A 27,750-nucleotide genomic window follows, 5' to 3' on the forward strand; every position below is an offset into this window, starting at 1 on the left:
CAGAGTGGGCACGCAGAGCCCCAAGTTCACGTCGAAGCCCCGCCTGCTGCGTGGCCGTGAGACAGGGCAGCACAGCGCCCCTGCCCCGCCGATTCCTGAAGTCAGCGGCCACAGCTACAGGCCGGGGGCCGGGGGGAGCGCCTCCCAGGCCATCCTGAGGATGGCTGGGAAGCGAGGCGCCCGGCAGGCAGGACAGCTCTGCTGCCTCCTCACACAGGCAGAGATGCGCGTCCGGAAAGAGCACGCTGCTGGGTGGGTGATGGGGGAAGGCCGTTCAAACACCTGCCCTGGTGGCCTGATCCCGCAGTGCCGCCAAGGTCAGAGGGCCCTGTATAGACTGGGGGGTACATCCCTGCCTCTCCCCACCCCCAGCCCTGCCGGGGACTTGATTCTCCAGCTCCTGGCCCTCGTAGAGGAGGGCACCATGGTGAAGTCTCAAAGTCGGGCACACCCGAGTCTGGCTCTGGACCCTGCCTCTCACCAGATGAGGGGCCTTGAAGAGCTCACTGACCCTCTCTAAGCTCTGAGTGTCAGTGTGCGGCAGGATAACCTGCAGGAAAGCTTCTGGAAAGAGAGGTCTGAGTCGGGGTGGGGCGCGGCGTCCCTCCCTGGGCCTGCACACTGGCAGAGCAGCCCGGGCTCTGTGAGCCTGCGAAGAGTTAGTGCCGCTGCAGGAGCCTCAAACAGGGCTTTACTCTTTTTTCTTTTCCTTCTTGGAATACTCCTAAGGTGATAGAACAGTTCACCCACCAAAGATTAATAAGAAAAAACAAATTTTTTAAAGAATAAAATCATCTGTCATTAAAAAAAAAAAGTGCAGGAGAACAGTCTGGAATCAGACCCCACGACCCAATACGAGATGGATCTGATCTTTAAGGAATCCAACCCCATGGATCCCAAACCTGGTTCTTGCCACCGCCACTCCCCAGAGCCCAGGCTGGCAGCTCCAGCCTGCAGAGCACGGCAAGCGCCAGGCCCTCAGCACCATGCCAGAAGGCGCCCTCTGGCCGGTCCTCCCAACCCCACCAGCACGGAGGGCCCAGCCAATGTGCCAGGGGGAGCACAGCGGTTCGGCAGGAGAGCAGCTGTCAGGGGGACAGCCCAGGGTGTCCCCCTGACAGCAGGGTGCAGGGAGCGACCTTCCCAAGGGCCACTTGGTAAGGAGTCCGCGGGGGGGGGGGGGGGCTCCGGTCTCAACAGCAAGTGGCCTTGACAAGCAGGTGCTTCTGGCCCCACAGTGGCCACCAAGCCCTGGCCATTTGGACAAAACAGTGCGATCAGATTCCCAATCTTACTGCATGGCTGATCGTCACTGCAATCTGGGGGAAAGGAAGGCGGGTAGGGAGCCCCCCACACCCGGCACAGCGGTCAGGCATCCAAAACCCAGCCGCTCTGCCGCTTACCAAGCTTCCCCTCGGCGAGAAGTGAGAAATACCACGAAAGCAGGCAGGACCCGCACATCATGGACGCTCGCGTCACCTGCCCCGTCCACCAAGCGGCTGTCCATTCCTCGCCCATAAGGGGGGATCCTGGGCTTGGGGGACGAGCGAGCAAGCACCGACCAGCCCGCGCACAGCCCCAGTGCACAACCGTTTCTCTCCAGCAAACAGAAAGCCCTCACTCTGACCTGTTTTCTTAGAAACGGCACCTCCAGTTTTTATAAAGGGGTCAGGGCCTGCCGGGGTCACTGGGAACCAGGACAGCCCGCGGCCGAGGGAAACAGCCCCCCAAATCCTGAGGTGGCTCGAAACGTCTTGCAGGGGGTTTTGACAAATCCTGACTTTATTTAAATTATACATGGCTTTTGCGTTTTCACAGGAGGTTTTAAAAATGCTTTACACGATTTCAAAACACGCTATTAAAATCCAACCATCGGGGGGCACCTGGGTGGCACAGCGGTTAAAGCGTCTGCCTTCGGCTCAGGGCGTGATCCTGGCGATCTGGGATCGAGCCCCACATCAGGCTCCTCTGCTATGAGCCAGCTTCTTCCTCTCCCACTCCCCCTGCTTGTGTTCCCTCTCTCACTGGCTGTCTCTATCTCTGTCAAATAAATAAATAAAATCTTAAAAAAAAAAAAAATCCAACCATCGAAGAAGATTCTTGAGCATGTGCGTGCACACGCGTGTGCACACATGTGAACACACATGCACACGCCTCTCGAGGCAGAGACCATGTCTGGAAGGAAACCTAGGAAACCAGGACCGGTGGCTGCCTCTGGGACCAGAGATGGCAGACTTATTTTTTAGAATACCTCTGGTACCACGTACGTAGGTTCTGTTTGCAAAAATATGAAGAGGTTTTTTTTTTTTTCTGGAGAACTTAGTAAACAACACTAAGATAAACTACAATTTAGAAAAGAACCTTTTTCCCCTTTAATTTTGAAATGAGCCTTTCTTGTATAATTGCATCCTCCCCCTAAGGAAAGCTTTTATTTTTTACTTTGGTGGCTGTGGTAAGGCACTCTAAATATTAAACATCCTGCTTTCTTTTCAGTTCGCTGTAGAACATTCCTCCGCACAGGCCTCCGTAAACAGCTCCTGGAGCGCCAACTTCGTCATCTCAAATCTCTCCCTCCCGGGGCCCCTCGGCGCCCGGCCGGCTCCTCTCTGAGGTGCTGGCGTGCCTCTGTTTCCCCGCTCCACATGCCCATGGACAGCCTCTGACGAGGCTTCTTCGGGCACCAAGGGACGGGAACCCTCGGCCAGGCCGCTCACTCAGCAGGCCCCGGGACGGAGCTGAGGGCCGAGAGCCGGCGGAGCCGGGCACCCTCTCCGGCTCCTCATCACGACGGGCCTCGCCTGAAGCCGCGGGGCAGGAGGGGGCAGCCGGGACCTGAGAGGGGGAGCCGTTCCCAGGGCCCTGGCGTGGGTGCACCCTCAAGCCCGCCCTGCGCAGCCTTACCCGCCACGGGAAATACTGGTCTTGCAGACGGCCGATGCCCAGGCACCCTCGGATGTTCTTGCCCCACACGAACAGCTCTCCTTTGTCTGCAAAGAAAGAAAAATGGTAGTTTGGCTGGGGCTAGACCAGGAGCAAGTCTCCAGGAGGAGGGTCACGAGAACAGGCTTTCTAGAACCAGGGAACCAACAGGGCCCAATGCTCAATTTCAATTTCTACCAGGCATTAATGCTTTCTTTTGAATGGAAAGGTATATCATCCCTATACCAAAGCACAGCCAAGCCCAGATGCACGCCGCGTCCGTCACAAAGGGGACTGGCACAGATGGGGTGCTCTGGGGCCAGGCGGCTCCGCACACAGCCCACTTTGCTCACCCCTTACACACACCCCCTCCTCAAAGCCTGACAGCTGAGCCCCCTCGAGACCGGGTAATGCCCTGAAGGAGTGAGTAGTAGGATGGTCTGTCATTCCTTGTCTGGCTTCCGTATCTCGGGACCATTTGGTCAAGAGATACACAGTGACCGGCGCCTCTTTCGGCTGGGTCTTCGTCCGTGTGCTAGGAGCTGGGACAGGGCAGCGACTGAACACGCACGGTCCCTGTCCTCACGGGCCTGCAGCGAGGCAAAGAGCATGACCTAGACAAGTGAGCCAACGTCACTGTAAAAACGGATGTTTACAAATTGTAAAAAGTGCCATGAAGGAGAAGGACAGCCCGGCAGACTGAACCCACAGGGCGGCCCTGGAAATGCCAACCTGCAGGACAGACACCCCCAGCCCTGGCAGGGCACTGCCCACAGCCCCACCTTGCCCTCAGATTTCCGTCCACACCAGCTGGGGGCGCTCTTTGGCACAGAGACCCCATTCCTGGCAAAAGGCTGTGGTCACGGGGAACAGAAGAAAAGCCGGGAGAAGTCAGGACTACAATAATCCGGGCTGATTAAATAAGAAGGCCCTTTGTTACGGGCTGTCAGAGCCCTCTGATCTCACCATCCTTCTCGGTCCTCCCCTCCTCAGATTTTATGTGTTCGACCAAACAATCCAGTCTGGCCCCCGCCCAAAACGTGAGCAGGGCAAACCAACCAATGCCAACCCCCAGCTGGCCGGATGCAAGTGCTGGGCCCACAGACGGGGCAGAAACCCCAGCTCTACGCTCCCCCTACTGAGGGCCGGTAACCGGCACCTGCAGGGTGGCCATCAGGTCCTGGGGAAAATCAACGTGACCCACAGCGGCCACACAGCACGACAGCAAACAGAAAACAGTCCACCCTAGTCGAACACTTCGGATGGAATTTCCAAGCACGTGACTCTGCACGTAGCTTAAGCCCGGAGACGTCCTGGAAAACACATCTTTGTTCCCTCCAGAATTCGGCCATACGGATTCTTACTGGGTCGAGCAAAATGGCCTCGAAAAACTCCTGGGACTCTGGACAACCCACACTCACCGTCCGAGCCCAGATGTTTCAAAAGAAAACAATTCCTTCCCATGGAATGAAAAGATGTTTCTGATCGCAAGGAAACCCGAATTTACTTGAGAATCACACCGTGAAATGAATTTAGTTCAGTCTGACTATTCAGGTCAGCGACGGAGCGGCAAACCGAACGAGCAACAGAATGGAGAAAGGCACAGCAGCCAGACGCCTGCCGAGTCACGGGTATTCTGTGGCTTTGTGATTTGGCAGCGCTTTGTGAAAACCTCCATCCCGCTTGGCCACTTACTGGTCAGGGCGGCAAAGTGGCTGAGGCCACATCGGATGAGGGAAACGTGGACTTCTGGGTTGAACTCCGTCAGGCCGAAGAGGCTGGGTGGGATCACCTCTGGAAGCGCGCTTTCCACAAGGTTCGGTCCTTTCCCAAGAATTCCGTAGCCCCAGACAAAAACCTGTCCTTCTCCTGCGTGAGAGCAAACACAACAGTCAGTAAGGCGAACCAAGGGCAGGCCGCCCTCACTGGGAATTCAGACCGCACCACCAAGACCCACTATACCCACATGGATGGTTTGTTGTGGGTTTTTGCGCCTCCTTGCTTGACGGGAACACACGGACGGAGATCTGAAATAGTGTTTCTTCCGTCCTCTTTCTGATTCTTGTTTGTGGGGGGCATCTGGCCAGCTACCCCATCTCAGGACACAAACTCCCACATCTGGAGCATACCCGGGACGGGCCGGGGTCATCAGTCACCCAGAAGCCCGGTGAGCCACAGGGGGGGCTCAGGACAGTTTTTCCCACACAGATGTTTTGCGTGTCACGCCGATCGGGAGAGCAAGCCAACTACACAACCCACCTCTGGCCAGATTCCTAAAAGTCTCAGAAATGATTATTTTGGTCACGGAAGGTTTAATGCTCCTTGGCCACACCAGACGTTTAATCCCCAGGGCACGAGCCTCGGTATCCAAGCCCGACGGCTCTTCTGTCTTGTGTCTTCTGGCCAGGCTCCCTGGGGAGGGCAGGGCTGCGTCTCCAGCCCAGGCACAGGGAGAGGGAGGAGCTGACTCCAGAGGTCAGCTACTGTTACAGAGCTCAGAAGGACTTAGTACTGTTGCTGTCTAGCTGTCTACGTCTGAATCACGGTTATTATCATTCTGTCAAGAACATTACCCTCACCGTCTACAAAACTGAGCCCAGGCAAACTAGACTTTCCCACAGCCACGCTCCCTTCCCTCCCTCGGGCTGAGGTCCGCAGCCATGACTCCAGGGGACCCTGAGCCGCCCCCCATCCAACCCACCTAACAGCGTCCCCATGAACTGCCCGCAGGGGGGGTCTCACCATTTAACACGGCACAGCCCGTACCACCGCACGCGGCCTGCTTCACCTTCCCCAGCCCTGAGAAGGGTAAGCACCGGGGGACGTTCACCTGAATCAAAACCAGAGCCACACTGTTAGGAAGACAAACCAGCGAGAACTCAGAAACGCTCTGTCTCGTGTACAAAGCAGGTAAGTCCCAGTTCGTTCATTCAATCTACAAGTATTTCCTGAATGTCTAACGTACGTAAAACATCTAACGGGGTACTGGGAATTCAACAGGAGGAAGCGACCTGGTCCTTCTCTCAGAGCAGAGTCCGGTGGAAAAGGTAAGAGGTCAGCCAAAACTAACCCAAAATTAATTTGTGCGGAATGCAACGAAGGAGGGTCCAGGGTCTCTGAGAATGAATGTTGGGGAACCTGATCTGGTTTGCAGGGAGGACAGTCAGGGAAGGACCTGGAAGGCTTCATTTTATCCTGGGATCTGAAGGACGAGCAGGCGTAACTCGGCAAGGGGAGAGAGGACATCCCCAGGAGCAGAGCTGGCAGGCACACTGGGAAAGGGGCGAGCAGGCCACCTTTAGGGAGTCTGAACAAGGTCAGAGAGACTGAAGTAGAGGGATGAGGGGGGATATGGAGACCACATCGGCACAAGGTTGTGGGCCAGGAATTGGTCTTTCTCCTGAGCATAACGGGGAGCCAGCAGGGGTCCTAAGAAAAGGAGGGGCATGGTTTCCAGAGGCAACATGAGGGGACCTGGGACACCGTGGAGGACCGGCGTGTGGGGGATGCCCCGTTCACTGCACCCAGAGACGGCCAAGTGGAAATGTCTGGGGATACAGATGTGTGGACCCCGAAGAGCAGTCTGGGTGGAGAGTGGGAAGCCCACACAGGGCATCTGCCGGTGGAGGCTGCATGGGTCAGGTGGAAGGACAGACGGGGAGGGATCAATGGAGAAGGGGAAGAAGGCCCAGCACATGGCGGAGAGCTCCCACGAAGGCAGGAGGAGATTGGCCCTGGGACGTAGGGAGGAGAATCGGCATCGCCAGGAAGCGTTGGAGGGTGGAGGACTCAGAGTGGGAAACTGAGGTCACTTGCATCTGATAGCATATGTTTTCTCTATGAATCAGGGGCCAGATCTGCTGCCGAGAATGAGAGACACGAGGGTCAGGGGTTTGGAGGATGAAGTGTGGCCAACTTAGCTTTCCGGCGGGATTTGGTCTTGGCACCTCTACTGAGGAATAACTCTGGAAAGAAAGATTTTAAGTGCTGCAGTGACGGCCATGAATCTTTACAGATACACTTTTGAACAGGGGCAGCTGGAGGATAACAGTCCCTAAGTTGACTCAGAAGGAATCGGGGGGCTCACTGATCCAGAAAAGGTCCACCTGGATGAGGCGAGGCTGTCAGAGCATCTTTACCTGACTGATCTGGCATGATGCCCTCAGTAAGCGCCGAGACACGCTCTAGCACAGAGTCGCCGGAAACACACCACTGTTGCCCGAGACGGGACGAGGCTCGGGCTACGGTCAAGAGTCACGGCTACAGTGGGCTGCTCCTAAGATGGTCCCCATGATCCCCACCACCTGCTAGTCACGACCACGTGGCCCCCCGCCCTGGTGTGGGGCCAGACCGCGTGACCGGCTCCCAAGGAGCAGAATGCCAGTGAAAGCCAGAGGAGGTCACTGCCAAGATTAAATGATAAAACGCTGGCTTCCGTCTCGCTGGCACTCTCTCTCGCTCTCTCGTTTGCTTGCTCTGATGAAGCCAGCTGCCATGTTGGGAGCTGCCACATGGAGAAGCCTACGTGGCCAGGAACCAAGGAAGGCTGGGCCAACAGCTCGTAGCTGGCTCACCACCAGCGAGGAACTGGGGCTCCAGTCCAACAGTCCACGAGGACCTGCGTCCCGCCAACAACCACCGGGTGGTCCTGGAAGCGGAGCCTTTGCCCGCTGAACCCTAAGATGATTGCAGCCTTCAAGGGCCCAGGGCCGGAAGACCCGGCTAAGCCACCCCTGGATTCCTGACCCACAGAAACAGTGGAATAATAAATGTGTGTTGGGTAAAACCACCAAGTGTTGGGGTCATTTGTTATGCAGTGGGAACAGCACCACGACCCTGGATCTGTCTGTCAGTCACAGGAAGGCCGTGGGAGACATTGTTCTCAGGACTTGGGAGCAGGAAGAGCAACAATTTTCCTGAACAGGTTATTGTTTATCTTACAGAAACAATGAGTCAAAAAACAAAAAAGAAAGAATGAATCATGTAAATGGGCATGTTTTCTTCTCTGCTTTGGTTACTAGGAAGCTCAGAACCGTGTCTGGGCTTCTAGGCACGGGCCGGACCACAGGGAATACTTCTCATCTTGTGTGCTGACCTTCAGCTTCCCTCTGGGCTGATCTCTTTATTAACACGTATCTAAGGGGCACCTGGGTGGCACAGTCAGTTAAGCGACCAACTCTCAGTTTCGGCTCAGGTCGTGATCTCAGGGTCTTGGGATGGAGCCCCATTTCAGGCTCCATGCACAGCGAGGAGTCTGCTTGAGATTCTCTCTCCCTCTCTCCCTCTGCCCCTCCCACTTGTGCTCTCTCTAAAAGGAATAAATAAATCTTAAAAAAAAAAAAAAAACATTTAAAATCCTCTGTATATGGTCAGAAGTCTGAAGGTATTAAGGAATAAAGTATATTTTTTAAACAGTCCTTATCTTTTAGAGATACATATGGAAACTTTTATGGATAAAATATGACATCTGGGATTTACTGCAAAATAATCCAGGGCAGGGGCGCCTGGGTGGCTCAGTCGGCTGAGTGTCTCAGGGTCGTGAGATCGAGCCCGGCGTCATGCTCCACATTCTGAATGGAGCCTGCTTGAGATTCTTTCTTTCCCCCTCTGCCCTCCCTGCCCATGCGCATGCTCTCTCCTTCTCAAAAAAACAAAACAAAACAAAAAAAAAACCCAGGGCAGAGAGGCAGATAGCAACAAAAACTGGCCATTAGGGGTATGGAATTGTTTTTTGTGGGGGAGAGGAAGGTAAAGAAAATGTTCTGGAATTAGATGACTGCACAACTTGTGACTACACTAAAACCCACTAAATTCTACACTTGTAAATGGTGAATTATGTCTCAGGTTTTTGGGGGGGATTTTTTGGTTTTGTCTGTTTTTTCACATAGGCCATTAGTTGAGAACTGTTGAATGCAGGTGAGAGATAACAGAGATTCATCACATGCAGTGAGCCCTACTTTTTGTTTTTATTTGCAATTCCCCTTCATGTTTAAAATCCTGTATTTTACTGATGGTGGCTCCCTTCGGTGAGAAGGCGGGGGCAGTGACAGAGAGGCCACAGGCAAGGGCTTCTGAAGTATTGTGCGTGTCCCACTGCTTGGGGGGTGGGGGGTGGGGCACGGGTGTCCTCATCCAGGTGCACACTTGTGATCTGCGTGCTTTACGTGGCACGCATGTTACACTGCAACAGAAAGCACATGGGGACGCCACGGGCCCTAAACAGCCTCATACTCTTTTCAGACTGAGACAGGGCGCAAGGCGCACCCAACAGCCTGCCCTAAACCGGGACTATCGCATCAAAGGCTCAATCACCATGACTTTGAACCCCAGCTTTTGTTCCAGACTCTGACAAGATGGCTAAGAAGCAGTCTTACGGATGGTCGGGACTAAAAAGCAATTTCTACGTCACACGTTACTGAAGAAGCTCTTATTTGAGAGTGAGAGAGGGAGAAAGCAGCACACACGCACGCGCACACACACACCAACAGGGGAGGGGCAGAGGGAGAGGGAAAAGAATCTCCAGCAGACTCCCAACAGAGCACGGAGCCCAACGTGGGGCTCAGTCCCACGACCCTGAGACCGTGACATGAGCTGCAATCAAGAGTCGGACACTGGACCAACTGAGCCGCCCAGGCACCCCCAAAAAACCTCTTCTCAACGCCCTTAGCCCTCTGGATTTCCAACCCTCCCAGCCCGGGCTGTGGGCGACCCCGTACCTGAGTGGAGTCGGTGACGGCGGCCAGCTGCAGGTACTCCGAGTTCCCCCAACCGAAGAGGCCGCCCTCGGCAGACACGGCCAGGCAGCAGTCACCGTAGGTGGCCACCTGCACGATGTTCACTCCGGCCAGGTCCCCGCCCAGCTTTGTGGGCGTGCTGGTGATATTGTAGTGACCCAGACCTGCCACAACGGCCAAGCGTTACTCCCAGTTACTGACTCCCGGAGCAGACACTTCCACAGGCTTCCCAGGTGCCGAGCGCAGTTTTAAACGCTTTACAAGTATCAGCTCGCCAATGCTAATCTGCCCCTCTGCTTCTCCACGACTTCCTTCTCCATGCTCTCTCAGAGGAGGAAGAAACAGAAGAGTGATCGTTTATTTCTAAAACCCTGGAGACTTTCTAAGTCTGATTCAAGTTAGGAACGTTTACGAGACAGAACAGCACGACACAATGAGGCCAGTGGACCCTGTAAGAATACACATGGGGAATGTTGCAGCAAGCGATTGCTAATACACCATTGGCCTTACCAGAAAATAAAGGAAATCTTCCAGAAGCCATCCCAACCCAACCCCCCACGCCCCTCCCGAAAATAACAGTAAGCCGAAACTGGCCCACTGGCGTGGCAGACGGTGAACAGGGCAAAAGGCAGGGCCGGCCAGAGGCTATCGGGACAAATGTCACCATCTGCACTGTGATGGACGAGAGCCCTGGGCAGCAGACCAAGGCAAAATGCACACCCCAGACTCCCGTTTTAAGCCAGGCTTCCACAACGGGGCCCAGGGCAGCGTCAGACACGCAGCACCCCTTAGCAACAGGCAAAAGCAAACCTGAATCCTCTCTGGAGGAAAGCATCTCCGTTTAGGCCCTTCTAGTTTCCGCAAGTTCAATTCAATGAAATAGGAGCCCACGGTCGAAAGTTACTCAACACATTAAGGAAGGGTTGGCTCGTGCCAAGGCCCTGTGGCTGCAAGAGGAGGCCCGCTCCAGGAACTGACGGCAGGGGGCCTGCGGTGCTGGACGCCAAGCCCAGCAAGCAAGGGCAGGGAGGCCAGAGAAAGGGTCACCTATGACAGCTTGTTTCTGCAATGGCACCGGGAGACTGTTAACCACGGTTCTCTCCAGCAAGTGGGGCTTTCACGTCTCACCTTATTCCTATCTGTGCTGTCGGGAGGTATCTACCAACAATTTCTTATTTTTTTTCAAAATGACCGACAGCTCGATTTTAAAAATAAAGAGAGGCTTCAACTTTACAGATACCAAAGAAATCCACATAAAAAAACCTGACACAGGGATGAAATCAGCACACTTAAATTGACAATATTCGTTGCTGGAGAGGATATGGCCACCGTGGTACTTCTGTACCTTGCTAAGGACAGTACGAACTGATAAAAGTTTTAGAAAGCAACTCAACAATACATGCTGAAAACACAAAAATATTCTAATCATCTGACCCACTCCTGGAATTTATCCGACGCCAACAATCCCAAAAAAGAAAAAGTATATGTATACATGATCAATATCATAATATCTTCAATGACCAAGTGTGGTTGCCCCCCGCCCCCCCCCCAAAAGTGTACCTCCTGACAACAGGGTAATGACTAACTGATTATTTGATAAACAGTGATTCACTTAGCTTATGGTAAATTAGCTTGATGCTGTATCATACAAATTACTAAAAACCACAACTGTGAAAACTGTACCAACAAAATTTAAAAGAGAAAACAAGCATATAAAATCACGCCTATGCTATTATTACAATATAAAAAGCATACACGTATGAACAAGAACGGGGAGGAAACATGAGACAGCGAACAATGGTGATCTCATGTGGTAGTGGTATTAGGGAGAGTTTATACAAGATTTAAGTCTTAAATTTAAAGGCCCTCCCTTCAGACAAATATCAAAAAACAAAAGGATTAAGTAAGCAAGGTTAATAAAGTTTATCCCTCATCCCTCCTGCCCTTAATCACATTCTCCTCAAAACAGTTCAAATCGAGCTCCCTTTAGATGGCCTTTGTGAACCTGTTTGTTGAGGGGCGGCTAGAATCCTCTACCCAACGCTTTATGGGCTGGTTGCCATGGGTGCCGGGGTGAGGGGAATGAGGCAGGACAGACTGACTAGGGTGGGAAGAGAGGGAAGAGTCTAAGGAAGGTGGGCACTCGCCCACCAGAGCCCTACAGCTCCCAGCTCCCTAGTGCACCGTCCCCAGGGGCGAAAGGCCCACTACCTGTTTGCCCGTCGGCACCCCAGCCACAAGAGTAGACTTCTCCTTTGTCTGTCAGGAACAGGCTATGATCCTGGCCACAAACCACCTGTCAGATGAACAGAGGTGAGGCTGATGAGAAGTCCTTGGACGCCCAGTGTCCTGGTCGACGGACCTAAAGCTCACCACACTCCCTACCACCCCGAGCAGCGAGCTGGCTGGGCCCAGGCGGGCTGCCCCACATGGCCTTCACATCTTATTCCTGCTCGGCCCCCTCCTCTGTAAGCCTTTCTCCTCCCCGTCACCTCCTCCGCCTCCCTACTGGCCTCCACTCTTCGGTACTAGCTCCCCACCTACCCTGCCAAGCCCTCAGGCAGCCCCCTCCTTCTGCCATAACACCTTTCCTACCACCCAGCCCTGGTCTATCTGATACACTCCTCTGCCACCCCTGGGAGACTTAACAATTCTCCTTCTGTGCTCCCAGGGCCCTTCCTGTAAGCACCTGCTTATGTATTTAAGTATTTATTGTAAGTACTGACCATGTACCAGTCTCTGTACTGGGGATGGAAATAAAATGGTGAGCAAGATAGCGCCAGCCTGGGACACACACAGCTAGCTTAACCTATGCCTCCCCCTTAAGAGTGTTAGCCCCTCAAACCTTATTAAACTCTGTACCCTCGTAACCTAGTGGAAACCAATACCCTCCTGACCTACAGGAGGCAGGCAATAGTTTTTACGAAAATAATTTATTAATTCAAATAATTGGCTGAACCCATTTGCCGTCACCCCCCCCCCACCTTTCACCCCTGCAAAAGCATCCCCGAGAGGCTGGATGAGTGGCTCTCAGCATGTGTCTCTTACCTGGACCACCTGTCCATCGAAGTCCTGCATTCTATTGACTCTGTGACTTTCGCTGCAGCCAGCAGCAATATAGGGAGAAGCAAGAGATATGGTCACAGCAGGCACTGTGTGGTTCTGCCCCAACCCGTCACCCCTAACTGACGGCCCCCACATGCACACAGTAACTGTTAGGGAAACTCTCAAGGTCAAACATAGGGCAGAGGTAGGCCTACGCATGAGAATAAAATAAAACAACAGCCCTTTGGTGATTTTTTTTTTTTAAATAGGCTCCATGCCCAACCTGGGGCTCAAACTTACACCCCAAGATCAAGAGTCACACACTGTATGGACTGAGCCAACCAGGTGCCCCCCCCTTTGATTTTTTTTTGACGAGTTTATTTATTTATTTGTCAGAGAGAGAGAGCACAACCAGAGGGAGCGGCAGAGGGAGAAGCAGGCTCTCCGCTGAGCAAGGAGCCCGATGTGGGACTGAATCCCAGGACCCCGGGATCATGACCTGAGCCGAAGGCAGACGCTTAACCAACTGAGTCACCCAGGTATCCCCCCTTTTGGTGATTTTAATATGCTGCCAGAGGTGAGACTAGTTTTTCGCCCAACAACATAACGTGAGGAAGGAGAGGGGAATTTTTTTAAAGACCAAAATAAAAAGGGTCTGGCTCAATGGGTAGAGTGTGCAACTCTTGATCCTGGGGCTGTGAGTTTGAGCCCCACGTTGGACGTAGAGATGACGTAAAAAGAAAATCTTGAAAGAAAAAAGACTGAAATAAATAAGAATGGAACAGAGAGGAATTTTTAAAGTTCATCAATTTGGTAAAAATAAAAAACTAATTAAAAAGAAGTTCTTCGCACCACAATCAATGCTCCACCGCCCTCCCTTCCACCAAGCTACCGTACGGAGCTCACCCCGCAACGGAACAATACCCTCCACAGCTTTCCAGTGACTTCTCACCATCCCTCTCAAGCAGGGGGAAGCCTGTCATTTCCTGCTCTGTGGGTCTATCACTCAGTAACCACACGAGAAATGTTAAATGCTTAGCACGATTTGGGGAAGTCCTTTGGGGAACTCACCTGTAAATTTCATTTTCGACCACGCTTCTTCCGCACTGCCCGTAAGAGTTGTTTCCCATGCTGAAGACTGAAGAGTAACACCACCCGTGAAATCAGCTCTGCAGGTTTTCAGGACTGCAAGGGGGTTGTCCAACCACTCACCCTAAGTGCCCGGTTTCCTTCTCTGACACCCCCAGCCTTTGCAGGCACACCCACAGGCATGCTGGGGTCTGGCCCTGCAGCAACAACCTGGGCCACCTTGACGGGCCCCTCTGCCTTCCCCTTCCCTCGTTCCACCTCTCGAGAATTCCACGTTCCGAGGTGAGCCCCACCCCCACTCCCTGCACCTGTCACTAGAGGCTGCCCTCCACGCCAAAGCTCCTCTTGAAAGAGTTCCTGAACACCACCTTTGCCTTTTCCCCACAAAGCACGCTTAGCTGGAAAATGAAATTGGAAACTTAGGCAAGACAGCCTTTCCCTAGAAACAATCGCTCTTCGGGAGAGAGTCCGTGTTATCTGGACTCTGGAAGCCCACCAGCTGAAAGAAGCGCTGGCGAACAGGCTCCTTTCGGTGCAACAGAAAACGCCGTCTACACGCATAGCCCGGCTCAGTGACTTCCCCGCAAAGCGAGTGGGAGGCCTCGCTAAGGCGGCCTGCTGTGCACTGGTACCTTTCTAAATACCTGAGGCTTTCTAGGAATCACACAGAGCAGAGAACATAAAAGGGCTGGCAGGATCTGCCCAATATGGTGACCTGGAGCTCGGGAAGTGCCAGGAGCCTCACTAATCACATGTGGTTCCACCAAACAAACCAGTTTCAACCCAAGGGCAAGAAAGTGGTTCCCCCATTCCTCCGTGAACCTGCAACAGGCCAGCTCACCTCCTTCGCGGTCTGTCAGGATGAGAGAGTGGGCTCTGCCGCAGGACACCTGCAGCACCCGTGTCTCCTGAGGTCTGTCCAGAGGCAACGGCACGGGCGAGGGCTCCAGAACATACTCGTATCCCCGGGCTGAAAGAAGATCAAGCAGGTTCATGGTGCGTCACACTGATGGAAAGTCACAGCATTCCTGACGGTAGACATCATGCTGCCCGACCGCCACACCGCCCCACAGTCGGAGATCAGAGTGACCCGTCAAGGCACATAAGCTAGTGGCAGAACTAAGACAAGAAGCGCAGGCCCAAGGTCTGGACCCGCTGCACCGCACTGCCTCCTGTGGGCCTTCCTGTGTCAGTTAAAGCCATTTGCACCTAAGGAGAGTAAAGGCATTTTCCTCCTGTAAGACCACATTTACATTTCTCAGTAAAGCGAAGGGCAGCATATATTGTACAATACCGCTTATATTAGAAAGTGGGGGAAAGGGGCGCCTGGGTGGCACAGCGGTTAAGCGTCTGCCTTCGGCTCACGGCGTGATCCTGGCGTTGTGGGATCGAGCCCCACATCAGGCTCCTCCACTATGAGCCTGCCTCTTCCTCTCCCACTCCCCCTGCGTGTGTTCCCTCTCTCGCTGGCTGTCTCTATCTCTGTCAAATAAATAATAAAATCTTAAAAAAAAAAAAAAAAGAAAGTGGGGGAAGGAATCCGTAGAAGCATCTGCTTGCACACGCATTACATCTCTCCAGGAGAAACTGGAAACTGTTAACACAGGTTGTCTTCAGGGAGAAAAACTGTGTGGCTGGGAGGACAGGGGCAGAAACCAGCCTTTTCACCGTATGTTCTACTGCACCTGTAGGACTCTGAAGTACACAAATATGCTCTCTTGAAAGAAATTTTAGAAAAAAAAGAAAATTTTAGGGGCACCTGGCTGGCTTGGCTGGTAGAGTATGAGACCCTTGATCTCAGGGTCATGAGTTTGAGCCCCATGTGGATAGTAGAGATTGCTTAAAAAATAAAATCTTTAAAATTAAACTTTTCTTAATTAATTAATTCGTTAATTAATTACAGTAAGCTCTGACCCAATGTGGAACTCGAACTCATGACCCTGAGATCCTGGAGTTGCACACTCCACCAACTGAGCCACCCAGGCACCCCTGAAATTTTTAATTTTTTTTTACTTATTTTTTTTAAGATTTTATTTATTTATTTGACAGAGAGAGACAGCCAGCAAGAGAGGGAACACAAGTAGGGGGAGTGGGAGAGGAAGAAGCAGGCTCCTAGCAGAGGAGCCTGATATGGGGCTCGATCCCAGAACGCTGGGATCACGCCCCAAGCCGAAGGCAGACGCTCAACGACTATGCCACCCAGGCGCCCCTGAAATTTTTAATTTTTAAATAAGCAAGTAAGGGAGAAAGTTTTTTAGAAGTCACTCTACAGAAGAACCTTATTTTCTTTCTTAAAGATTTTATTTAGGGGCGACTGGGTGGCTCAGTTCTTAAGAGTCTGCCTTCAGCTGAGGTTATAATCCCGGGGTCCTGGGATCGAGCCCCGCATCGGGCTCCCTGCTCAGCAGGAAGCCTGCTTCTCCCTCTCCTACTCCCCCTGCTTGTGCTCCCTCTCTGTCAAATATTTATGAGAGAGAGAGAGACAGACAGACAGACAGAGAACAAGCTGGGGGGAAGGGCAGAGGAAGAGGGACAAGCAGACTCCCCACTGACCAGGGAGCCCGATGCAGGACTCGATCCCAGGATCCCGGGATCATGACCTCAGCTGAAGGCAGACGCTTAACCGACTGAGCCACCCAGATGCCCCCAGAAAAACCTTATTGTTCTTTACAATCCTGCTGGAAAAACCAGAACGGTCTATGTGGGGAATTCCCCTTGTAGGTTTTAAACAAAGAGCTTTTAGTATTTGTACTGTTGGAAGAAGATTCACAAGTGCATTAGTTCTCAACCTACCCGCCACTAACTACTCCTGCGTTTTTTTTCTCCTATGGGTCCCACGTTTACAGACTCTACCAAAAAATGGCTTTATTACCATTACAATAATACACTTGCTCACTTGTATTCATTAGCGACTTACAGAATTTCCAGAGACAGCTTTTAATCAGCATGGAATAACTGCTTTATCACGTTGAGATGCTGTAATTCTAGGCAAAATCAAAGCAACTGGACAATGTCGTTAGCATATACATACCCCATGACTACCTGCATAGACGCCTAAGGGCCTGGGAAACAGTAAGTGCGTATCGTTTAAGGGGAATCTGGCTGTAATACAGCTAATCAGGAAATACAGAGGATCATGTTAAATGGAACCACAGCAAACTCCAGACTGGAGAATTCTATAAAATAAACAATATGATTTAAGTTTTTTAAAGATTTTATTTTTAGGTAATCTCTACACCCACTCTAGGACTCGAACCTACAGTACCGAGATCAAGAGTCATACACTTCACCAACTGAACCAGCCAGGTGTCCCTCTTCTCTTTTCTTTTCTTTTTAAAGAAAGTAAGCCTTTATTTCTTTGTTTCACAAATACAGTTGGCTGAGTTGGTTGCCAATGTAATTTCTTCAGTAAATAAACTTCAAGAAAAAAAGATTAAAAAGACTTAAAGGTCTTATCAACTGGGGCGCCTGGCTGGCCCAGTCAGTAGAGCACGTGACTCTTGATCTCAGGGTCCTGAGTTCAAGCCCCACGTTGGGTGGGGAACCTACTTTAAAAAAATAATAAAAATAAAAATCTTATCAACTGATTGCAACATCTGGACCTTATCTGGATACTGATTCAAACAAATTTTAAAAAATAAAAATAAAAATCTAATGACATTTATGAGATAGCTGACAATGTGAACATTGACTGGATGTTTGGTAACCTAAAGGGATTATACTGTTCATTATTTTTAGGCGTGAAAATGGTGCTGCATTTACTTTCTTTTAATGTCCTTTTTTTTTTTTTTTAGATTTTATTTATTTATTTGAGAGAGAAGGTGAGAGAGCACAAGTAGGCAGAGCAGCAGGCAGAGGGAAGGGAGAAGCAGGCTCTCCGATCTGCAGGGAGCCCGATGCGGGACTCGATGCCGGGATCCTGGGATCATGACCTGAGCCAATGGTAGATGCTCAACTGAATGAGCCACCCAGGAGCCCCAAGGTCCTTATTTTTTTAGATACGTACTGAAATAATTACTAACGAAATTAATAATGTTGGGAGTTGCTTCAAATTATTGAGGGGAAGGTACAGGAAATAAACAAAACAAAACTAGCTGAGTTGGTAACTGAAGCTGGCATGCCTTACACGACTCTGTCCATTTCTCTGTGTGTGCCTAAACGTGCTCCCAGTAAAAGGTATAACAAACACAAGGTGGCATCTTACAGCTAATAGAAATTTCAGTACTGACTTATAAAAGAAATTTGATATAAAATTAAGTGAAAGAAGGCAGAAAATACACACTCATCAAAACTGTGCAAAAATGTATTTGCACATGAATTAGGAAACAAGGAAAAAATGGAAAGGTTTATCCAGACAGTAAAGGGACTGTCCACTACAGCATCCCCCCTTATCCATGTGGGATACATTCCAAGCCCCCCAAAGGATGCTTGAAACTACACATAGTACCAAACCCCATATACACTATATTTTTTCCTATACATACCTATCTATGATAAAGTTTAATTTATAAATCAGGTGAGGTGCCTGGGTGGCTTGGACAGTCAAGCATCTGACTCTTGATTTCAGTTTGGGTCATCATTTCAGGGTCCTGGGATCAAGCCCCACATCAGGCTCCATGATCAGTATGGAGACTGCTTTGGGATTCTCTCTCTCCCTCCACACACACTCTTTCTCTCTTTCTCTCTCTCAAATAAATAACATCTTTTAAAAAAAATTATAAATCAGGCACAATAAGAGGAACATCTTTTTTTTTTTTTTAAGATTTTATTTATTTATTTGACAGAGAGAGAGACAGCCAGCCAGAGAGGGAACACATGAAGGGGGAGTGGGAGAGGAAGAAGCAGGCTCCCAGCAGAGTAGGGAGCCTGATGCAGGGCTCGATCCCAGGACCCTGGGATCACACCCTGGGCCGAAGGCAGACACTTAACTACTGAGCCACCCAGGCGCCCCAAGAGGAACATCTTTACTTATCAGCAAAAACTCTTTTGCCTAAAGGTTCAGTGTTATTACCAAAGAGGCTGACAAACAAATCTAGTCCAGATAACATCCGTGTAAGACTCCATCTATCCAACTATTGTGCCAGTCTGGTTTACGTCATCATAGTCCTGAAAACAAAAGGGAGCCCCCTCAGACCACTCGCAGCACAGAGAAGTCATGGTGAGCACACTCACTTTTATCTTTACGGCTCCTGTGAAATCCCAGCTGGGAATCTTTGTTGAGCCCCATACCCCAAACTTTCGTCACATCCTTGGTTTTAGAGGATAACAATGTGAATCCATAGCCACAGGCAGCAGATGAAATCTGAAAAAGAGTTCCCATAAAGCATGAAATGATTTGTATTATTAAGTTTTCTCCGCAATAAATGACAGGTTGCTTGCCCAATCAAAGAACACATGGTATTGGGGTGCCTGGGGAGCTCAGTCGGTTAAGCATCTGCCTTCAGCTCAGGTCATGGTCTCAGGGTCCTGGGATTGAGCCCCAAGTCAGGCTCCCTGCTCGGCGGGGAGCCTGCTTCTCCTTCTGCCTGCCGCTCCCCCTGCTTGTGCTCTCTCTCTGACAAATAGATAAACTCTTTAAAAAATTAAATGTATAGAGAACTAAAGGAAAATATGACAACAATGACTTCACAACTATGGAATTTGAATACAGAAGAAAAAAAAAACATTAAAAAGCTAAATGGAATTTCTAGAGTTGTAAAGTACAGTAACCAAAATAAAAGAATTCACTAACAGGTGCAGGAGCAAATTTGAGATGCCAGAAGAAAGAAGCAGTTAACCCGAAGAAATATCAATTGAAATTATTCATTCTAAAGAACAGGGGAAAAAAAAGAAAAAGAATAATGATTCAGAGACCTATGACCTATTAGACAATATCCAGTGTATCAACATCTATGTAATGAGAGCCCCAGGAGTGCAAGAGAGAAAGGGCAGGAAAAAAATCCTTAAAATAATGGCAGAAAACTTAACAAATTTTATGAACAACATAAATCTACAGATCAAAGTTACTCAACAAATCAGTTAAACTGTTAAGGAGAAAATCTTGAAAGTATCAAAAGAAAATGGGACTCATCAAGGACAGGAGAACAACAATAAGATTAATAGCTAAGTACTCATCAGAAACAAGGGAGACCAGAAACCAGAATGACATATTCAAAGTGCTGAAAAGATAAAAACTGTCCACCGAGAATTAATTCTGTAAGCAGCAAAGCTATCCTTAATGGGACGCCTGGGTGGCTCAGTCCTTAAGCGTCCGCCTTCGGCTCAGGGCATGATCCCAGGGTCCTGGGATCGAGCCCCACATTGGGCTTCCTGCTCTGCTGGGAGCCTGCTTCTTCCTCTCCCACTCTCCCTGCTGGTGTTCCCTCTCTAGCTGGCTGTCTCTCTCTCTGTCAAATAAATAAAACCTTAAAAAAAAAAAAGCTATCCTTAAAAGAAAAGAAATAAAGACCTTCCCAAAGAAATAAACAATTCGGCAAACCTGCCTTGACAAGTACTGAAGGAGTCCCTCAGGCTAAAAGGAAATGACAGCAAATGGTAACTTAAAAACAAAACAAAACAAAAAACAAACAAAAAAAAACAGAAGAAACGAAGAGCACCAGCTAAAGTAATTATAAAGGTAACTAGAAAACACTGCATGGATATTTTATGAGTTTTTTGTCTCTTAAATGACTCAAAACACAACTGAGAAAAATAATAACTATAAAATTGTATCACTGGGTTTAAAACGTATGAAGATAAAATATATATCACAATAACTCCACAAAGGAGAGAAGAGGAAATGGAGCTATGTTGGAACAAAGTTGCTATAGTTTTGTTTTGTTTTGAGAATTGGGTCACTACTAACATAGGCTGTGATAAATTAAGATACATATTATAATCCCAAGAAAAACCTCTTCAAATATACAGCAAAACACCCAACAAAGGAATTTAAAAGGTACCCAAAATACCTATTTAACACAAAAGAGGACAGTAAAGGACAAACAGAGAAACAAAAGACCTACAGAAATAAACAGCAAGATGGCAGATGTGATCCAACCGTATCAGTAATTACATTAAAAGGACATGGGTTGAGTGACATCAGAGAAAATGGTGGAGCAACGAGAACACTGGCAAATGTCAGAATCATTTTTTTCAGAATTCTGGAAATTAACCCAAGACAAAGCAATCTAGGGAATGTTTACTCAAGAAAAGCAGCTGAGTCAGTAAGAACAGGAAGCTTTGCAGCCCTTCAACTTGACCTATTCCCATCCACCTCTGCTAAGCTCTGCAGTAGCTCTGAAAAGCAACAGCTCACAATTACAGCGCAAACCGGCAGTCTAGCAGCCCCTGGGAGAGGCAGAAAGGGTTTGGAGGAACTTCATAGCTCCATTCCCAGAGCCTTCTCATCTGATCTGTCTGGTGGTTCCCTGGAATACCCCATGAACAAGGCTCTATTTATTTGACCTGACCCAGATATCACCCAATGCAAACAGCCTTTTCCCCAGGGATAGTTTTTGAAAACAATCAGCAGCTAACGATGAACACTGCAGCTGCCTGAGGTGGTGAATAACTGTTGGAGCAAATAATAGGTCAACCAAGAAGTTACTAACTTGACCTGACATCAACTCCGCCCAGACAATAGCAGAATACACATCCCTTTCACGCACACATGAAACATTGTCCAAGGTAGACCATATGCTAGCCTATAAAACAAAGTCTCCATACATTCAAAAGGGCTGAAATTAAAGAAAGGATATTCTGTAACCACAACGACATTAAACTGTGACTGTGGTGACAACCCCGACTCCGGGGGTGACGTGCGAATGACGCCAGTCTGGCACAAGGGCACGTTTCGGCCACTCGTTAAATGTCAGCAGCGCCCTAACGCCCTTTCCTCCTGGGCCTGCAGCCCGCTCGAGGGTCCTACCCCCCGACGTTGGGCCACCCAGCGTCCCAACTTCTCGCAGACGGCCTCGGGGAGCAGCGGCGGAGGCCGGAGGGCGCTACGGAGGGAGAGAGCCCCGGCCCGCACCTTCTGGTCCAGCTCCAGACGGTAGGGCACGGGCTGGATCCTGCGGGGCGGCCGCGAGCCGGCGCGGCGCTCGGGCCCGGCGCTAGGCAGCACGAAGGTGGGCACGCCTAGCGCCCCGGAGAAACTGAAGCCCCACACGAAGATGCGGTCGGCCCGGGCCGCCCGCTCGCCCACGTACTGGAACACGGGTGCGTCTGCCTCGCGCGAGCTCCGCGAACGCCCGACCGCCGTCCGGTGCCCCCGCCCCGGCCCCAGCCCCGGGCCGGGCCCGCTCAGCAGCCGCCCCAGCCGAGCCCGGGCCGCCAACGCCCCCAGCGCCATCCTCCGCTCCACGCCTCAGCGTCTCCTGGACGCCGCCATCTTGGGTGACCCTTGACCCCACGCCCCGGCGGAAGAGCCCGAGGCCACGTCGACTACTGGCTGAAGGCAAAGGCGCCGAGGGCCGCCCATGGCTGGTGGAGGGCGGGGCGGAGCCGGGGAGCTTCGGGCCTGTGTGGGCGGGGCGCAGCAACAGCGAGCGCGACTTGTGCCCCAGCTCAGTACCCGGCCGGGCGCCTGCCTTCCCCGCGCCGAGTTCCTTGCGGAGGGTGTTCCCGGCTCCCGACGGCGCGGGGCGCTTTAGTTCCGAAGACCCTTTGCTGCTTGTCAATCAGCAGAGGTAAAACTTAGGGGTGGCCCGCTCTGCGCGGCTCCCATGTGGTGCTCTCCCCCGTCCCGGTTTACCCTCCTTGCCACGGCCCCCCGTCATTTCGTAGCTGGCCTTGTCGCAGCCTCCCCATCCGCTTCCAGGCCCCTCAGTCGTGCTCCAGCCACAGCGCGCTGGAGTGCAGATGCATCGGCTGCCCCCGACCCTGCGGGGAGGCCCTACTGCCTTCCGCAGTGTATCCTCCGGCCAAGCTCACCTGGCCCCACCAGCCGCGCACTCCACTGGAGTCAGGTGGCTTTCCTTGTAATTTCCGAATCCCGGGGCCGGTTCAGGCCTGCCTACTTAGCACTCAGTGCCTCCAATGTCCTTCCTGCTGCTCTCCTCCCTGCAGGTGTCTAGTTCTGAGATCCAGCACTAACTTTGAAGTTACGTGAAGGCAGGAACTGACTGGGGGTTTGGGGACCTGAGTCTAGTCCTGGCTCTGCCACTGACTTGATAGGTGGCTTTGGCAAGTTATCTCCCTTCTCTGGATCGCACAGCTGAAGTCGGGGGAGGGGGGAGTGAAATGAATTTTTTAAAATAAATGAGATGTGAGATGTTTGCACTGTGACTTGTAGGATCTCCTGCAGCCCATTATGACCCATGCTGGAGGGAGGTTCCGAATACTAATCCCAAATGCTGGGGACGGACTTCTCTTAAACTAGGCACCCCAGAGGATGGTAGGTTTCAGAACAGCGGAGCCAGGTGGCTGGTCTTGATAGAAGAGGCAGCAAGGGCAGGGTGGCAGCTGTAGTCCCCTGATGCCAGAGCTCTATGGCTTGGCTGTCTAACTACTGTATTACGAGGGATGAAGTCTAAGTGCTTCCTTGACCCGTATAACCAGAAAAAAACTCTGACCCAGTTCTCAGGGCAGAATCCACTTGAGGGACCATGCTGAGCCAGCACAAGTAGAGGCAATAAATATTCTAATCACTTCCCAAAGGAATTTGTGGTTATTTACCAGAGTTGCTATACTGGGGAAATGAGAATAAGCAGATCTTGCAAGAGCTTGATAGAGGGTCTGAGATGACAGTGGCCCCAGGGGACCTGAAACACTGGCAAGGACCCCAGTTAGAGCGGGAGCTTATGTAGCCAGCACAGGCATGGCTGGCAGTGGGTCAGGGTGTCCATGCACCGACCCTGTGGAAATGTCCCAGGTTCCTGAGTCCACAATTGGGACAGACATGCGTAGCAACTCATATCGGTCCTCTCATCCTGTCCTGACCCAGCCCATATTAAATCAGAAGACATACTGCATCCCAGGCAGAATCCCAGACCTGAGTGCCATCTTCAGAGATGCAGAGAATGAAAAAGAAAGAAGAAAGAAAGAGAAATAGAGGGAGGGAGGGAGGAAAGGAGGGAGGGAGGGACGGAAGAAGGAAGGAAGGTAGGTAGGTAGGTGCATGCAGAGGATGCTGGTTCCCATCATTATCCCATTCAGTTCACTTGCTTGGCTCCTGCAAAACCCAGACAGATTATGGCCGATAATGGTAATAAACTATGTAAACCTAGCCAAGGGCATAGCCCAGTCATAGCTGCTGTGTTGGGGGGACGGTTTTACTAGAACAGATCAACACAGCTTTGGAACTTACTATGGGATACTGATCTGGTGGATGGGTTCTTTCCATTCCAATGGTAAAGAGGCTCAAAGGTAGTTCGGCTCTGTACAGGAAGGACAGTATTACTCATTAACCCTCCCTGACCTTTGGCTCCTGGTACCTGCAGATTAAGTATCTGTGTACAAGATCTTGTCTCCAGCTCTGCTTTTATTTATAAATCAGGGGCTTCTGGGTGGCTCAGTCTGTTAAGCGACTGACTCTTGATTTTGGCTCACGTCATGATCTCAGGGTCATAAGATCGAGCCCGCGTGCCAAACTCCGTGCTGGGTGTGGAGGCTGCTTGGGATTCTGTCTTCTCCATTCTCTCTTCTCCCTCTGCCCCTCCCTGCTTGTGCTCTCTCTCTTAAAGAAAAAACAAAACAAAATAAAACCTGAGACATATACTGGTAAAGAAGAATTACGTAAATCCCATCACATTAGTGAGGGTTCTCCAGAGAAACAAAACTGTTAGAATTAGGAGTCCCGTGATCCGTCTGCAAGCGGGACACTCTGAGGTATAGTTCCAGTCTAAGAGCAAAGATTTGAGAACCAGGACCAAGACTGATGTCCCAGCTCACACCGCCAGGCAGAGAGAGAATTCAACCTTCCTCTGCCTTTTTTGTTCTATTCTGGCCCTTGGTGGTTGTACGTGGCCCACACACATTGGAGAAGCGACCTTTATCCGGTCTGCCAATTCAAATTCTGGTATCTTCCAGAAACACCTTCACAGACACACTTAGAAATAAAATTTAACCACCTTGTGGGCATCCTATAGCCCAGTCGAGCTGACACATTTACCAGCATAACTAACTGGTAACTAATAACTAATTATTAATATAGTTATGGGATGTTTATCTGTTCATGAAATGTGTATCAAGTTTTCAACGGTTCTTACATAAACAGGGCTTTCCTTTTACCTGAGTTCATGGCCTCTCTGATTTTTTGGTTTTAAGGATCTGTTCTTTACAAACTGGCAGTGATGGTAGTTGGGCTTTTAAAAAATCTTTGTCAGAAAAAAAACTGAGGGGCGCCTGCATGGCTCAGTCGGCTAAGCGTCTGACTTTGGCTCAGGTCATGATCTCCGGGTCCTGGGATCCAGCCCTGCACTGGGCTCTTTGGGGAGTCTGCTTCTCCCTCTCCCATTGCACCTTCCCTGGCTTGTGTGCGCGTGCTCTCTCTCTCTCTCTCTCTCTCGTATAAATAAATTAAATCTTTAAAAAATAGATAAGTAGCGGGCACCTGCGTGTCTTAGTTGGACAAGCGTCTGCCTTAGGCTCAGGTCCTGATCCCAGGGTCCTGCTCAGCAGGGAGTCTGCTTCTCTGTCTCTCCGCCCCTCCCCATGCTCCTGCCCATGCTTCTGCTCTCTCTCTCTCTTGCTTGCTTCTGTCTCAAATAAAAATTTTAAATCTCTAAAATATATAAGTAAATAAAAAGATTTTAAAAATTGAGGGGCACCTGGCTGGCTCAGTCAGAAGAGTGTGCAACCTGATCTCGGGGTCGTGAGTTTGAGTCCCACATGGAGTGTAGAGATTACTTAAATAAATTTAAAATAAATTTTAAATACTTTAATTTAATAATTACATTTAAATAAATTTTAAAAAATTAAATAAATTGAAATTGAGATACTTTTTAAATAAATCTAAATTTTATATTTTAATAAATAAATGTAAATAAGTTTACATTTATTTAATATAAAATAAATTTTAAAACTTTTTAAAAAAAGAAAACATTGATAACCCTATGTAGGCCTCTTGAATTTATTTACTTATTTTTTAAAGATGGAATGTTTTTAAGTAATTTCTACACCCAGCGTGGGGTCCGATCCCACAACCCCGAGATCAAGAGTCACATGATCCACCAGCTTAGCCAGACCAGGTGCCCTGGTCTCTTGAATTTATCAAACATTTGACTTTTAGCAGATATCTAAAAGACAGAACCATTGATTGGAAATTTAGGGGACAAAGGGCACAGTGATACAATCTGCAATGTGAACCACAGCCACTGGGTGGCGATGCTTGCCCATCAATTTTGTGTCTTGTTCATAAGAAATAGGGTAAAATAGACTAAAAGCCAGTTTTGGCCAATGAAGAGAAGGGTTTGTAGTGACAACTGGGCTTTTATATTTTACTATCAAAACCTGGTTGTTTTATATACAACAGGTTTGTATGCTGGCTAATACGTGCGTTTTTGTCCATACTGTTGCTTGGTGTAAAGATGGTTCCACAGCAAAATACCAGCTCCCCTGGAGTATTCAAATGTCTGCTAACATTAACCAAGCTCGATTTTCCCCCACCTATAATGACATTTTCCTGCAGAGGTTCTAATTTCTTTGTGACATTGGGATAGCTAAAATTCTCTGGTCTGGGAAAGAATGAACTTAACTAGTCTTATGTATTTTAATTATTATTATTAAACTTTTAGTTATATGATTAATATATGATGAAGTGCCTTTGTGAAAAAAATAATTACTTAAGTGTTCTATACGGATAAAGGGAAAGGCTCCTTTAACCACAGCCCGACATACATCCGTTGCTGTAGAAAAAAATATTTGTAAATTTTTGTTGTGTGTGTGTTCATTTTTTAAAAATGATTTTATTTATTTGAGAGAGAGAGTGAGAGAGCATGGGGATGGGGGGTAGGGGCACAGGGAGAAGCAGGCTCCCTGCTGAGCATGGAGCTGGATGCGGGGCTAGATCCCAGGACCTTGCGACCATGACCTGATCTGAAGGCAGACCCTTAACCGACTGAGCCGCCCAGGCACCCTAATCAATGTTAATCTTATCCACTAGAGCTTTTCTTTTTCTTTCTTGCTTAGTAAGACTACCTATTATACAAGATATAAAGATGTTCTATAATATTTGTAAAACACTAAATCTAATACTGCACTTTTATTTTTTATATTTAGCTATGGAGTTGATATTTATGAGTGGTATGATTGTATATTTATTAATATTTTATCAGATATGTGATTGTCCCCAAATAATTAGCTGGCTATAACAGACTTTGAAGATTTTAAAATGTCACTTTTAACATGATGCATTTCTATATACGGGTCAATTTCTGGAGTCTGTTCCTTCTGATCTATTCTTGAACGAACCGCTACAGCTTTCTATTATACTCCGATTTTTATTCAATCAAATCTTCTTTGTTCTTTTACAGAATTGCCTTTGCTACTCATAACATTTACTTCCATATAAATTTTAAAGTCATCTTGTCAATTGCATGAAAGGTCCCACTGGGATTTTTATTGGAACTGCATTAAATTGATGACCTAATTGAGATAAATTAATAAATGACATTTTACAATCTCGAGTCTTCCCATATCACATAAATGTCGTGTACTCTGATATTATTGGTTTCACTCATCTGCTTGAATGAATTCAGCCCTCTGCTTGTAGGTGAATTCTTCTATCGGTTTTCTGAGAACAGGATCTTCCAAATTTTTAGGGCAGTAATCTCCAAATTATTTTGATTACACATCCATATGGGTAAAATTTGTGAGCATGAAAAAATATACATTATTTACATTCATTATTATACTAATATGTACTTTATAAAATATACAAAGATATTTAAATAACGTGATAAAGATTAAGTAAACACTAATTTTTAAATGAATGTCCTATTTTGTTTTTTAACCATTTGCTCTCATTAAAAATAGTAATGGT

At 49.3% G+C, this 27,750-nt stretch overlaps 1 protein-coding gene and 1 long non-coding RNA gene across 4 annotated transcripts in view; one reads left to right on the forward strand and one right to left on the reverse strand.

Moving 5' to 3' along the window:
- RCC1L (RCC1 like) overlaps nt 1-27,750 on the reverse strand; it is a 35,456-nt gene that overhangs the window by 2,957 nt on the left and 4,749 nt on the right. The window contains exons 1-10 of one of the 3 annotated variants that reach the window (XM_026515945.4): nt 21,799-22,165; nt 18,960-19,089; nt 14,629-14,757; nt 13,770-13,836; nt 12,702-12,753; nt 11,865-11,949; nt 9,636-9,817; nt 5,662-5,749; nt 4,615-4,788; nt 2,902-2,987 (exon numbers count right to left, since the gene is read on the reverse strand). In XM_026515945.4, coding sequence (XP_026371730.3) covers nt 2,902-2,987; nt 4,615-4,788; nt 5,662-5,749; nt 9,636-9,817; nt 11,865-11,949; nt 12,702-12,753; nt 13,770-13,836; nt 14,629-14,757; nt 18,960-19,089; nt 21,799-22,119 — 1,314 coding nt within the window. In that variant the 5' untranslated portion in view covers nt 22,120-22,165. Of the gene's footprint in view, nt 1-2,901; nt 2,988-4,614; nt 4,789-5,661; nt 5,750-9,635; nt 9,818-11,864; nt 11,950-12,701; nt 12,754-13,769; nt 13,837-14,628; nt 14,758-18,959; nt 19,090-21,798; nt 22,166-27,750 lie in introns of those variants that run through there. The other 2 variants (XM_057314772.1, XM_048224657.2) reach the window with 2 other exon arrangements.
- Nucleotides 4,692-7,806, forward strand: LOC125283409 (uncharacterized). Its single transcript, XR_007191251.1, has 3 exons — nt 4,692-5,829; nt 5,920-5,966; nt 6,768-7,806. It is a non-coding gene; the product is annotated as an uncharacterized LOC125283409 (long non-coding RNA).

This window comes from Ursus arctos, unplaced genomic scaffold (genome assembly GCF_023065955.2).
Source record: "Ursus arctos isolate Adak ecotype North America unplaced genomic scaffold, UrsArc2.0 scaffold_2, whole genome shotgun sequence".
Lineage (NCBI taxonomy): Eukaryota > Metazoa > Chordata > Mammalia > Carnivora > Ursidae > Ursus > Ursus arctos.